This window comes from Trichechus manatus, unplaced genomic scaffold (genome assembly GCF_000243295.1).
Source record: "Trichechus manatus latirostris isolate Lorelei unplaced genomic scaffold, TriManLat1.0 scaffold00030, whole genome shotgun sequence".
NCBI classification, from domain to species: domain Eukaryota; kingdom Metazoa; phylum Chordata; class Mammalia; order Sirenia; family Trichechidae; genus Trichechus; species Trichechus manatus.
This window is the reverse complement of record NW_004443966.1, coordinates 21866737-21881220: the sequence shown is the minus strand read 5'-3', so window position 1 is coordinate 21881220 and position 14484 is coordinate 21866737. Positions and strand designations below refer to the sequence as shown.

At 53.2% G+C, this 14484-nt stretch overlaps 1 protein-coding gene across 3 annotated transcripts in view; it reads left to right on the top strand.

Annotated features, from left to right (window-relative positions):
• PSTPIP1 (proline-serine-threonine phosphatase interacting protein 1) overlaps window positions 1–8745 on the top strand; it is a 50916-nt gene extending 42171 nt beyond the window's left edge. The window contains exons 11-16 of one of the 3 annotated variants that reach the window (XM_023729846.1): window positions 758–854; window positions 1239–1326; window positions 4172–4227; window positions 4464–4597; window positions 5693–6067; window positions 6603–8745. In XM_023729846.1, coding sequence (XP_023585614.1) covers window positions 758–854; window positions 1239–1326; window positions 4172–4227; window positions 4464–4597; window positions 5693–6067; window positions 6603–6635 — 783 coding nt within the window. In that variant the 3' untranslated portion in view covers window positions 6636–8745. Of the gene's footprint in view, window positions 1–757; window positions 855–1238; window positions 1327–4171; window positions 4228–4463; window positions 4598–5692 lie in introns of all 3 variants that reach the window. The other 2 variants (XM_023729845.1, XM_023729847.1) reach the window with 2 other exon arrangements.
• Window positions 8746–14484: the final 5739 nt, after the last annotated feature.

The window sequence follows — 14484 nt, the reverse complement described above, 5'->3', positions numbered from 1 at the left end:
GACCCCGGCTGCTCTGCTCCAGCCCTGGTGCTTATAGGAGCCGAGGTCCAGTCCTTGCTCTGCCCCCAGACATCTCCAGGGTGTCCTGGTTCCCCTGACTGGGCCCCATATGTCCTCCCCAGCAGACAGGGGCTGCCACTCCCACCTCCTCACCCCTACCTAGGGCCCGGACCTCCGGTAACGCAGCCCCAGAGCTGTGAGCTCTCTCTCAGGGCAGCTCTGGCTCCCTGATGCCCACTGCTCTTCCTTGTCTGCCCCCTCCTGCCCGTGGGCTGTGCGTTTCTTTCTTCCCAAATGACTCGAGCTTCTCTGGTGGCCTCCATGGGGCACAGTGGGTGTGTGGACTCTGGTTTCCCTTGTACTGGGATCCAACACCCGCTGCACTGCATTCTTGCTGTGTGACCTTGGCAAGTCACATTCCTTCTCTGAGTTTGCTCACCTGTAAAATGGGGAAAACAGTGTCTACCTTGGAGAACAGGCGAGTTAAGTCCCTTTCGTAGGGCGTTGTGCACAGTAGGTGTTCAGGAAGTAGGAGAGGCTAAGCTATCAGCCAGGGCTCCGGCCCCTCAGGCAGGTCTGGGGCAGTTACGTGCCAAGGTCCCTGAATACAGGGGCTGAGCTGTGTGCCAGGCCTGGAGGAGGCTGGTGGGGTTGGGGTGGGCCCCTGGGTGGAGTTCAGACCCATGAGGAGCAGGGCCTTGGCTGAGGTGGGCTTCGAGGTGAGGCCTGGCCCACAGCCTTCCTTCTTCCCTCTCAGCTCTACGAGGAGGTGCGGCTGACGCTGGAAGGCTGCAGTGTAGATGCCGACATTGATGGCTTCATCCAGGCCAAGAGCACGGGCACCGAGCCCCCAGGTGAGGCCAGCTGTCTCCAGGAGGCCTGGCCATGGGTTCTCCAAGCCTCAAGTACAGGACACGGCTGGGGTGGCTCTCAGCTGCCTCTGTGTGCAGGAGCCTTGGCCATTCCAGGGGCAGGGGTGGGGGACAGGGCAGTCCTGTGGCTTGGGTCTCTTGCCTACTGCCTCCCAGAGGCAGTGGACAAGCAGAGCCAAAGAGTACTATAAGGCTCAGAAGGTAAGCGTCCCCCAACCCCAGCTGCCAGGATGGGCCAGGGCCAGAATGGGAAAGTGGGGCCCCAGCCTAGGTCTCTGGGTGGGAACAGGTTGGGGTGTCGGGTAGCATGAAGTGTTGCCTGCCCTGCCCTCTGGCGCCCGGGCCTCACAAGCTTGCTGCCTGCAGCCCCAGTGGCCTACATGAACTACTACGATCGAGAGGTGGCCCCGTCTGGCAGCCCTAACACACAGACGTCCTGCGGTATGATAAAGAGGTGAGCGCCTGGTGGATGTCAGCCACCACATGCAGAGGCTGGGCCACAAGGACAGGCCAGAAGTGGGTCCCGCCTCTCCACCTGCAACCGGCTCATCCTACACATTTACTGAGCACCTACTGTGTGCTTGGGACAAGACAGGCTCAAACCAGTCTCGTGGAGCCCCCGGGCCGAGGACCCAGGCATTAAACAAATAACCATACCCCAGTTATTCACTGGTGGCTCTGCTCAGAACTCTGGGGACACTTCCTTGTTCTTTGGGCCGTGCTCCTACCCTTGGTGCCCTGTACCGTCTGGCTGTGGTGGCTACGCTCTACAGCTGGTAGGGGATCTGGGGCATGGGGGCAGAGGCCAGAGAATTCTCCAGGCTTTTCCAGGGCCCCTGCCCTGGCCTAGTTGTGATCAGGTGGCAGGGTCCTACTGCCATGCCTCCATCTGTTAATGGGTGTGTTGTACACCCTCTCTAGGTCCCTGGGCCTATAAGTGGTGGGTCTGACTCAGGACCTAAGAACTCTCCTGGTTCAGGCCTTGAGTGACAGTGGTGACAGCGCCATAGCCTGCTCAGGGAGCCTCCCAGCAGCCAGGTCTCTGAGGGGGCCATGTACCCTGTCTATGGGCATCTATGAGCAGATGTGGGTTTCATGTGGTGCCTGGGCCCCCACCCTCAAGGCCTCCATGACCTCCTCTCTCCGGCCAACCTCAGCAAAGAGCTCATTCCCAAGGCCTCAGGAGCCCCTGGAGCCATCCTGAAGGAAGGCTGGCAGGAAGCAGAAGTTCATAGGAATCAGGGGTGCACAGCACAGCCCTCTGACGACCTCGTGAAAGCCGTGACTTCAGGAGGCACATTCACACCCTCACAATGTTATAAAAACCTGGAGACTCAGGTCTCCCTGCACCCCAGGTGTGGACCTGGATCTCAGCAGAGGTGGTCGTTTAAGCAACTGGATGAAAGAGCTCACCTTGGGCAGCGTCAAGAAAAGACAGAAAGGGGTGTCTCATGAGGATAAAAGAGAGGGAGAGAGGCTGTAGGAGCATGACCATTGCAGGGGACAGTCCGGGCTACTGGATGGGACAGCCAGAGCAAGGCAGGGTTGGAGGAGCTGGGGGCGGGGGTCAGCAGCCGACAAGCCAGGAGAGGGGAGGAGCTGGCGTCAGTAATGAAGACCACTCTGGGGGAAACAGTGCAGGTGGGGAGGACTGTGGGGGCTTGGAGTGTGGGGGAGGCAACACTACGGCCTCAGCAAGCAGAGACTGTGGGCCCCTCCCCCTCCCCTACACTGGCCGCTCAGCTCTTCGCATCCAAAGCGCCTCTGCCTTTACCCGGGCCCCTGGCTGTCCAGGGGGGCCAGGGTGTGCATCTGCACGTGCCTGTGTTAGCATTAGCCCTTCTCACGTGGGCCCAGCTCCATGCTTGGTGCCCATGTGTTTCCGTTCTGGGCATATGTGTCCACTCACAAACGCACTGCGGGCGGTGGGGGGCGGGGGTAGATTCTCCTGCCTGTGGGCAGGCAGACCTTCCTCTCTGGGTTACCCGCCCCCCGGGCTGGTCAAGGCCTAGGACCCTCGGTGGATGACCCACAGCATTCACAGGAGCTGATCACACATCTCCAGGGCCTGTCAGGAGAGGAGAAGCCCGGTGCCTGAGCCCCTGGCCTTCCTGGCAGTCTGGGCAGGCCCTCTCCCTCTCCCCAGCCCTGTTCCTGCCCCTAACCGCCTTCAAAGCCCCTGAGGACAAGACCTGAGGGGCAGGTAGAGGAGGTGGGGTGGGGGCTGGGCTGAGGGTGCTCACCCTGGCTGCTCCCCTTTTGGGGACCCAGATCTCATGGGTTCTTCTGACTAGGAACCCCAGCCCTCAGATCAGGGGCCGCAGCAACAGGCCCTTCATGTCCCTCACCTCACTCTGGCACCATTACAGGGCAGCCTCCCACAGGCCCAGGGCACAGCCCAGCCCCTCACTCGGGCACTCAGAGCCTCTGGCCTAGCCCCCTTCCAGGCATGTCTCCCACACAGCCCAAGCTGGCCTACCGCACTCCCCAAACTCCACCGGTACAGTCCCTCTCTGCACCTTTGCATCTCCCCTCCCATTCACCAGCAACACCGGCACCCAGGCTCTGTTAATGCTTCACTCGTCTTTGAAGACTTAGTTCAGCCCCACCTCCTCCAGGAAGCCTTCCCTGAGGCAGGGAAGTAGCATCAGCCTCTACTTATTTAGCCCTTATTACAGACTGCTTCACGGGGCCCCCAGTGTCTGCCTCGCGTTTGTTCTGTTCTTTACTTTTATCCAACAAACCTCCATGACCCCGGCTCAGGCCAGGCCAGTTGCAGGGGCAGGGGTGCGGCCTGGCGCTGCTTCCGGGAACTCACGTGCACACCGAGGACCGCCTTTGGTATGGTCAGGAGGTGGCTGAGCTGGCTCGGACGCAGTGGAGCTTCGAGGAGAACTGGCTCAGCCTAGGCTGGCGAAGAGCATGCATGAGCCGAGCTTAGAAGGGCAGCCCATTTGCCCGTAGGGAGGCTGTCAGGACACTGGATAGGAGCCTAGTGGGTGTGGGGACCTGGGCATCATCCCAAGGCTGCAGCATGGAGGTCTTAGAACCCCCAGAGCAAACCCCGGGGCCCCGCAGGGAGCAGGTGCTGAGATTAGGTCTATTGAGTGAAGGGGTGGGAAGGTGTGCTGGGAAGGCAACGTGCACTGGGATCGCCCTGTGGGGAGCCCTTGTGCCTGAGGAGCACCCCATAAATCACCTTGGTGCCTGAGCCCTGAGAGAGAGTCCTAGGGGCTGAGGGGGCTTCCTGCCTAGCCCCGTCCCTTCCAGGACTCACCCTCTTTCCTCCCTATGGCCAGGTTCTCCGGGCTGCTGCATGCAAGTCCCAAGATGGCGTCAACCACAGCTCCTGCCGGTAACTGTGTGTGATGTGGGGCCAACACACTGTGACCCCAGGAGGAGGAGATGACTCCTACATGGCACAGATGGGGCCACTGAGGCCCCAAAGGGGCAGGGGTGTGTCCTCCAACAGCAAGTGGAGAAGGGAAGGCGAGAGGGCAAGCCAAGTCTTGGGAAACTCCACCGTAGAGGGGCCTCCAGGGGGCAAGGGGTTTGGAAAGGGGCAGGGTCTAGACCTCATTCTGCTCTCAGCCTCCAGAGAGACCCCGACCCCCACCCCCGAGAAGAGTGACGCTGTCTACGCTGCCATTGCAGTGCAGGATGGGTTGAGAACCCCCACCGCGCCAGCGCAGGACTACAGGGCTCTCTATGACTACACAGCGCAGGTGAGCCCCTCGCCCACCGCAGAGCCACCTCCTGGTGCCCTATGGGGCCTCCTGGACCAGGACATACACCAGGGGCCGGGGAGGGACAGGTCACTGTAGGAGTGGGGGCTGACATTCATCTGAAGATGGGTGTGTATCCATGAGAATGACACTGTGCATGTGTGTGCCTGGGTCTGTGTGCACACAGACGCGGGCACCTGTGAACGTGCTTGGGGTGTGTGTGCTCAGAACACAGCCAGCCCCTAGGGGTGCTCAGGGAAGATCTGCTGAACGAAGGCTGATGAATAAAGTGCCTGTGTCTGCTTGCATCGGTATGTGTGCATACACGTGGGGCACGTGTGACTGTGGTGTCCACGCAGACAGGCATTGTGTGCCTGTGTGTGTATGCGTATGTGCAAACATGCACTCGTGCAGGAAGACTGGCAGAGTCTGGGGCCACCTGAGGGTCACGCTCAGGGTCAGGACCTTGTTCTCTGTGGCCACGGCCAGAACGAGTCCTTCAGCTGTGCTGGTGTGGATCTTCTGAAGTCCACAGGGAGAGGACGATTCAAGACCGTCACAGGGCAGAGCGCCCTGGAGAGTCCCACCTGCTCCCTACGGTGAGGGGAGGGGTGCATCCATCTGGCTTGAGGCCAAGAAGCCCCAAAGGGCAAGGCGGGCTGGGCGGGGGCAGCAGTGGCAGAGGCTGCGGCTCTAGGGTGCACATCAGCAAGCCCAGTCTCCAGCTGGGGAGACAGGCCAGGAACAAATGATGGTGGGCTAGCCAGGGCGGGGAAGCTCTAAGGAAGGCTTCTCCGGGGGATGGGCGGCACCAGTGAGGGGCTGTGTGTGGCGAGCCCTCAGTTGACAGCGTGCCCTTGGGCTTGGGGCATGGCGGGCACACCTCACCTCCGAGTGGCTGTAGTCACTGTGTGTCTGCTGCTGAGCGTGGGAGTCGGAAGCAGCAGGGAAAGAAGGCCAGGTTGTGGGGGGCCTACAGTGACAAACTGGAGGGGGGTGAAGGCTAAGTTCCACGGGGTGGCCCACATCCTATATGTCTCCAAGGGACGGCCCCAGCTCAGCCCAGGGTCCTCCCAGCTGACCCCTCCAGCCCAGTGTACTCTGAATCTCTTGCACAGAATCACGACGAGCTGGACATCTCTGCAGGGGACATCCTGCAGGTCGTCCTGGAAGGGGAGGACGGCTGGTGGACAGTGGAACGGAATGGGCAGCGTGGCTTTGTCCCTGGTTCCTACCTGGAGAAGCTTTGAGGAAGGGCAGGAGCTCCCACCTGGACCTCCCCCGCCCGTGGAGCCAGCAGTGCCCCCACCACTGCCCTGGCCTTGCCACGGCCCTAGAACCGAGCCTTCTTGCCCTGGGGACGGATGCTGGCCACTCCCTATGGAGTCTCTCCCACAGGGAATAAAGAAGTGCCTTCTATTTCTCCTTGGCCCTGTTCTCTTTCTCCTGCTCCAGTGTCCAAGTGCTCAGGTTAGAGGGGGAAAGGAGCCAGGGGAGATGTCTGGGAGAGAAGATAGGAGGGCCCCAACACTGCCAGCACAATAGGCCAGCAGTCATCCAGGCTGAGCTCCCCCTCCTGCCCGGGGACTGCAGGGCAGTGGCAGGGCTAGGGGTGCAGCTGGAGGGACACATTGGTGCTCCTCCGCTGGCCATGAACTAACTGAAGAAACCACTTGTTGAAGGGTCTTAATTGTCCCCAGTAGACCTTCTTTATCTGGTTTGTTAATTCACTTTGAACCTCTGGACCATCCTCATCTGGACACAGCTCTGTGCTAGGCCCAGTGAGGACAAGGTCAGTAAAGCCTCAGCCCCTTGCTCTATTTAAGGAGCTCTTAACCTGGCTGAGGGGACCAAACAGCCCAGAAAGTTACACAACAGTACAGAAAATGTCCCAGCTGCAGAGCAGGTACAGAGGATTCTGGGAACAGGTGGCCCTGGACCAGGAGGAAGCTGTGTCAGGATAGGAGAGGGGAGACTTCATGCTGCTCCTTCTTGCTTCTGGCAGCTCCACAATGGGCATGTGTCAGAGAGAAGTTGAATGAGGGTCATCACTGGAATTCCCCAGAATTCAGAAGAGACTGTGAGAGAATCCAATCTCCTGCAGGATGCCCTCCCTGGCACTCCTGGGGAACTGAGCCCTGGGCACTCCAGTCTGCTTTGACATCTCTGGTGACAGGGAGCTCATCACACCCCATGGAACCCCGCTGTGGACTTACGGCTTCCCCTACTGGTCCTGGCCCTACCTGGCCAGTCGCCCACCTGACAGTCGGCATGTGAAGGACGACTCTCTGTGCCCAGGCAAACAGCAGATGCCACAGGTGGCAAAAATGAATCCTTTTGACCAAGCTCTGCCCTAGGGAGAGGACAAGGAAGGAGCCAGGAGAATGGTCTCTCCAGTCAAAGGGGGCTGCTCCAGTGTTCAGTGCAGACGCTCACCTTCATCACTTGAGCAACAAAGTGGGTTTGGTTAAGCAAACATTTGGGGAGGGAAATTGCCTCCAGCTTGTGGTCTCTCACCCCAGTCTCTGGTGTGTGAGCCTCTCAAGTCTACAAGCTAATGCAGTGAAAGGGTTGTTTTATGCCAAAGTGTTATTCATGTTGGGGCCCGGAAGAGGTGTTAAGGCCTGAGGCAGGCCCTGGGGGATGGGTACAGGGGCCCAGGAAGCAGGGTTCCAGAGCTGAGGATGAGGATAGCCGCTCGCTGGGTCACCTGTCACCCTTCCCACCAGGTGGGTGTGAAGCCAGAGGGGCAGAAAAGGCTTTGGACCTTTAGGGGGAAAAATAATCAGACTGAGGTTTAAATCCTTCCTGAAACGTCATTTTCCCTCTTAAAGCGCATTCAGAGAGAGCTGACCAAACGCCCACATCTGTCCCAGACTCACCTGAAGTCTAGAAACAAGGTTGTTTGGAGAGGAAAATGTAACCTGGTGGTTGGACTTACACTTCCTTGAAAGACAGAGAGCAATCTGTGAATAAAGACTTGGCTGTAAAAAAGCTTACCTGGGACCAAAGATACTGTCTGAGACATGCATGTCAAGCCCAGCCAGGCCCAGCCAGGTACCAGACTGTCAGGCAACCCCAGAAGTAACTCAACTGATATTTTGATGACTTCTGTGTGACTGGCACTGTATTTGATAAGCAGTGGTGCTAAGATAAACGGGTGCCCTCAAAGAGCTCGCTTATCCCAAACAGGGTAGGCAGACACTCTGTGTTGTTGTTAGGTGCCGTTAAGTCGATTCTGACTCATAGCGACCCTACAGGACAGAGTAGAACTGCCCCATAGGGTTTCCTAGGCTAAAATCCTTACAGTAGCAGATTGCGAGGTCTTTCCTCCTGTGGAGTGGCTGCTGGGTTCAAACTGCCGACCTTTCTATTAACAGCCAAGGGCTTTACCCCCCTATAACCCTCTGACACAAGGCAGGCAAGCAACAGTGCACGAGTAGGGCAGGGAGGCCAGGTTCAGGCTGTCCAACACAGAGATGGCAGTGGCTTGCTTGGGAAGTGGCAACTGGGAAGGAAAGTTGAGCAATTCTGGAGGAATGTAGGAAGCAGAAGGACAGGACCTGGTAACTTATGGGATGTGAGAGACGGATGGGGAAGAGTGGAAAGGGAGGAGGTGAGGAGTGACTCTGAGCTGAGCCTTGAAAGATGGAGAGGCCTTCCCCAGGTGGAGGGTGGGGGGCAGGGGAATCAGCAGAGACAAAGCCTGAGCAAAGACCCAGAGGTTAGACAGCCTTGGGGCAGGAGCCTGCAAGATGCAGCTGAGGCGGGGGGTGGGGTGCAGAGCCCAGAAGCAGCAGGACAGCCAAGGAGACTGAACACCGGGTCAGGTTCTGTGTGGGCAGTGAAGAGGAAAGAAAAGAGTAGAAAGCTAGCTATCAATGCTTTATTTATTCTCTGAAAATACCTTGTCATCTTGACTGAGCATTCCATTCCACTGCAAAGATTTTTTTTTAAAAAACCTTTGGCCTAGATATTTATCATCATCTCTGACAGGTGCTGCAGTTTCTAGGGCCCTGGAGGATGATGGGCAACTAGTGTTAGATAACAAAGCCTGTGCTCCAGTCATTCAGGAAGCCAGAAAGGAGAACTGAGAGCAACTGTCAGGTCACAATTTATACCAGGGGGAAAAAAAAAAAAAAAACAACCCCACAGAATGGATCCATGTCGGATCCACTCCCTCTGCAGCTTTCTTCACTCTCCTGTGCACCAGGTCACCACCTCAGCTGCTGGGGACCGACTGCATGGACGGCTGGCCTTCCCAGCAGAGGAGATGGTGCCAGACAGAGAGGAAGCTGGCGTGTGTGTAACTGGGTGGATAAATAACTGCAGCCTCTTCCTGACAGCGGGCCGCTCAGAGACAGCACAGAGCAGTGGCCCTAAAGCCAGAACTCAAGAGTCTGAACCCAGGCTCACACTTACTTGTATGGTCTTAGACAAATCACAGTATCTCTGGGCCTCAGTTTCATCATCAATTAGATGGGCACAGTAAGCCTCTGGGCAAGCTGCTATCCCTGTAAGGCTCACATTAGATAATGGTACGTGCTGATGAAAAGCAAGGGGGGGCTTTTAACAAAAAGGCCCGCCACCTCCGAATGTTGGCTATAATCAACAGCAGAGCTTTGGGCTGAGCAAAATCCTCATCACTCAGCATGCCCTCGGGAGAGCTGTGGTTATGTCAGCAAGTCCTTCCCAATGGTGACAAGGAGAAGTAAGCCATCTTGGACTCATGTACCACTGGTATCCAACACCTAATTTTGACCGTCCTTCTACAGCTATTCCTAGGCCAAGCAACCTCAACATAGGTGTTTATTGGCTTGGTCTGCTTGCAACTGGAGATGTCTGCCTATTTCCCCATCCTGGCACGTGGAACTGCAGCACAAGCCCAGAACAACGTGGCCACCAGCAAGTGGGCTCCCTGCCCTGGGCACCCTGACAGGAACATCAGGACCACAGGGACATGCTTTCAAACTGTGCCCAGCAGAGGCCCTTAGAGGTCAAAGGGAGAAGCAGGGCACCCACTCCATTTCAAGCTCTACTTGTATAGTTTACATACTGGACTAGGGGTGGTTCTCAGCCTGATCACTCAGTGGAATCACCTGAGAAGTTTTTTAAAATGCTCATGTTCTGGCCTCACCTTAGACAAGCTGAAACAGCAGCTCTGAAACAGAGCTTGAGCAAAATATTTCAAACATTTGCCTGATGATTCTAATGTGCAGCCAGGATTAAGAACCTCCCGGCTAATGGGTTCTTCAGTTGAAGAGCTTGAAAACCACATTCTTACAGCACCTCAGTGACTTAAGACACTTAGTACCTCCTATGTGCCAGGTCGCTATGAGTCGGAATCGACTCAATGGCAACAGGTTTTTGTTTTTGTTTATGTGCCAGGTGCTGGAGATGTAAAGATGAACAAGTCTCTTTTCTATCCTATATTATAATTTCACATCTATTTTACTTTCTTCAGTGGCTAAACTCAGGAGAGTAGGACCTGTGTATGAGTCAACTTCCCCACAACTAGCAATGCAGTCAGCAGTGCCCCAAAAGGTATTCAGTAAGTAAATTTAGGAAATTTCTGCAAGCTCACTGTGTAATACCCTCAGGAGACCTCTGCGACACAGGCAGTAAAGAGCAACATAGAACATGCAAAGTATTTTCAAGAATTGCAAGGAGGCTGGATACAAGATCAATATACCTGAAAAGTTAAGGGCTCATACACATTAGCAATAACGAGTTAGGAAATGTATAAGGAAAATTATTCCATTCACAATAGCAACAGACATTCAGTTTCCTAGAAAAGCATTTCCCAAGTAAACCTAACTCTGTTAAGATCTATAAGACAGAAAAACAAACACTATAAAACTTGGTAGAGGATAGAAACTAGAAATTCAGTGGAGATACAAATAGCTGAAACACCCTTAAAAACACCTAGGTCTAGCCAAAAATCAAGGACATATGTATTTTCATTTGTCAGATTGGAAGAGTTAAAGGCTGACGATACCTAGTGTTAAGAGGGGTGTAGGGAAATGCACACTTACATACGCTGCTACCTGTTGCCGTCGAATTGATTCCGACTCATAGCGACCCTACGGGACAGAGTAGAACTGCCCCATGGGGTTTCCAAGGAGCAGTTGGCAGATTCGAACTGCTGATCTTTTGGTTAGCAGCCAAGCTCTTAAGGCAGTGCACCACCCGGGCTCCTCATACACTGCTAGTGGGACTATAAATTAGTATAATCTTTCCGGAGGGCAACTGAATGTATTTATGAGAAGTTTTAAACATGACTTTTGATCCAGAGAAAATCCACTACCAAGACCCTATCCTTGAGTTCATGCAAAATGCACGGGAGTAGTGTACAGAACACAACGCCGTTCACCACAGCGAGGTGAAGTCAACCCAAATGTCCATCCGCTGTAACCACTGTAGGTTGGTTAATCGTAACAGTAATACATCCTTGCAGCTAACAAAAGAAATGACATCGATTCTACAGTCTGACACAGAAAGAGTACCATCCTACGTTGTGAAGAGAAAAAGAGGGACTTGCTGAATACAACTCATATAATAACAAAAAGCAAAACCAAAAACCATCACCAAATATGTTTTTGTACATGTAGAGAAAATAGTCTGGAAGGATATACACCACTAAACTTGCTTACCTATGGGTACTGTCTGATCAATTTCTGCATGGTTTACATTTCTTAGAACACTAATTTTGCAAAAATAAATTAAAAATAACTTCAAAAAGGCAGTAATATAAGCTCTGCCAACTGTTAGGATGAGAAGCAAAGACTCCAGCAGCAACGTGCACACTTAGTGCCAGGGACCTGGGCTCCTCAGAGGAACGGCTGATCCCTGAGCTGGGGCAGGGTGGGTACCAGATCAGCCTGGGACATCTCGTTATATCTGAGATCATAGAAATGCCCCCAAAAATGTCAGGACCTGTTTCAAGGACAAAGGAGGCAACTTGAAGGGACTGCCAGTGGTTAACTCTGGAGCTATTTGAGAACTCCCTCAAAATGGACAATGAATTATACACCACAGAAAAACAGGAATCCAACAGCCCATAATGAATATAAGGAGATAAATGAAAATAAATAAATGGGGGAGAAGAGGGGAAGGGCTGCACCGTAAATAAGAAGTGTTGGATTGGAAAAACATCACTGCAATTATCTTAGTAAAAACCGAAGAACCAAGCCAGAATCAGCAACATTTGCTACACCCTGGGGTGGGGAGGGGGGTTTGGATGAAGAGCAGGGTATTTACGATCTTAAAGTTACTCCCCAGAGATTGCTTATTAGTTGGAAGGGGGAAAGGAGTAACTATCCCACGGAGAAAGTGAAAACACCTTGACCAGGTGTGCCAGTTATTCATTTATTGCCTCTTAGCTCCAAACTCACCCTTCCTTGCCCTTCCTGGTCACAATGAGGCTGGGACTTTGCAAACTACATTTCTCCTTTACTTGCAGGCCAACAGGAGGCTCTGGAGGGGAGCGCAAGGCTGGAGGAAGGAGGAGAACTTTTTCTTCTTCTGTTTCTGTCCTTGGTGTGGCACAGGCCCCAGCTGCATGCACCACAGCGGTGGTTCTCTGCTCCCCCCGCTCAGTGGTGGGCACCCTCCGGCGAGTTTCTTCTTCCCCACAGTGCAGGCTGCATGTGCCTGTGGAGGCCACACCATCTCTTCGGCCTTGCGGGGCCGTCTGTTCACTCTTCCCTTGGCCCTAGGGGTAGAAGCTGGTTTCTGCAGCTGCTACCTCTGTGATACCCTAGAGCTCTCTTTTTCACCCTTTTTTAGTCGTTAACCACCTTTACCTAGTTAACAATTCTCTATATTAAAATTTCAAAGTTCAAAGTTCTCCTCATCAGACCCTGAATGATAAAGAACCAGGTGATCATCAAGGAGGGGCAGACAGACACCGTGACCCTCCACATGCAGTGCTCTGAGAGGACACATGACCAGGTAGAATCCTAGCCATCTGGAATGCAAACCCTGAATCTAATCAAGAGGAAACATCAGATAAACCCAAAATAAGCAGCAACATATACATAAAGGGATTGGAGTCCCTGGGTGGTGCAAACAGACTACTAACCAAAAGGTTTGTGGTTTGAACCCATGCAGAGGTGCCCTGGAAGGAAAGCCTGGTGATCTACCTCCAAAAAATAAGCCATTGAAAACCCTATGGAGCACAGGTCTACTCTGACACACATGGGGTGGCCAGGAGTCAGAATCAACTGGATGGCAACTGGTTTTATTCTTCTACAATGTCAATGTCGGAAGTGACAAAACTATGGAAGAGCTCCAGATTAAAGGAGACCAAAAGAGACATGACAACTAAATGTTAATACTTCAGCCTAGAATGGATCCAGAACTAAGGGGAAAAAGGCTATAAAGGACATTATGAGGTCAAGTAGAACGCAAGTGGTAAAGTATTAACATTAAATTTGCTGAATTTGACAACTATACTATGGTTACGTCCAAGAATGTGTTTATTCTTAGGAAATACGCACTGAAGTATTAGGAGTATTTGTACAGACAAAGAGAGAGACAGAGCACATGCAAGAACACAAATGATAAATGGGTACAATGTCAACAGGTGAACCTGAGTAAAGGATATTCAGGTCTTATAAGTTCAATTTTTATTCTTGCAACTTTTCTTTAAGTTTGAAATTATTTCCAAATAAAGTTTTTATTTCAAAGAAGCAACAGGGAAAAATAATGGCAATAGGATACTGTAGTAGTTCTGGCTGCACACTGGCACCCCAGGCTACTTCACAATCTTGGGGACTCTAGGCATCTGTAGTTTTCAAAGTTCCCCAGGTGATTCACTGGGAAAGGCGGAGAGTGCATTCATCACATTTCAGACGCGAGGAGTGGCTCTTTTGCCCTCTAAAGAATAGGGTCTCAGGGTAGCACAAACTCTTGGTCTCAGCTACCTGCTGTGTGGCAGAGACCCTGGGGATGTTAAGCAGGTAGAACTTGAATTTGTATGGCCTTGACCAACATCGAGTTTCCTTTTCTAGGGGTTCCCAGGCTAGGAAAAAGGGCATTTCCAGGACTACTGTCCTAGGAACTACACACAGTTTGAAGCTGGCAGGAGCTGGAATGGCTAAACTGGCCCTGGAGCTATCACTCTGTCTTTTTGGCTTCACTGTTAACATGGCAGATCTGGTCCAGCTGACAAGAGCACAGGGCAAGCAGACGGAAATGCATGAAGGAGGAGTGTGTGGAATTAGTTTCCTGGGTAAGTTCAAGGGGTAGGATACCAATTAGTGTATTTTCTTCAAGCAATTTCCTACTCTAGGGGCCCAGTTCTGCTGTGCTGAAAGAGCTGACGGCAACCAACATCATAGTCCACCTCAGCTCCAACCCATGACAGGGTAGCCATAGGGGTGGGGGGTGGGGGGAACAGGGTTAAGGGAGGGGAATGATGATAGTAGTGAAAGGTCAGCAGCACAAGCAAAACACTCCTGTCAACTGTGCAACAGGGGGGGAGGGACAAGGGGTGGGATGGGTGAGTGCCAACATTATCAAATCCCTTGAAGCTCTCTGAAATCATGAATGTTTTGTTAACTTCCACTTTCTGAACAGGAGTTAGTTTTTCTTCCTCGTGCTTCCCACGTCTTCTCCATTTTCAGGCAGCACAGACTTGCACGACACTAGGGCATCTCAAAATCAACAGGTCCAAAGCTGAGTATGAACTCATGCCCCTAGATCTGGTCCCTACTTGCTCCCTACTAATGTTAGTAGTTGGTCCCAACTAACTCAAGTTTCCACAGTTAACCAAGCCAGAAACCTGAGACTCATCCTAGATTCCTTCTTCTCCCTGCCCCACACCCAATCAATGATTAAATGTTGCCGTTTTTTCCAATCTAAACCAACCCTGAGTCCACCTC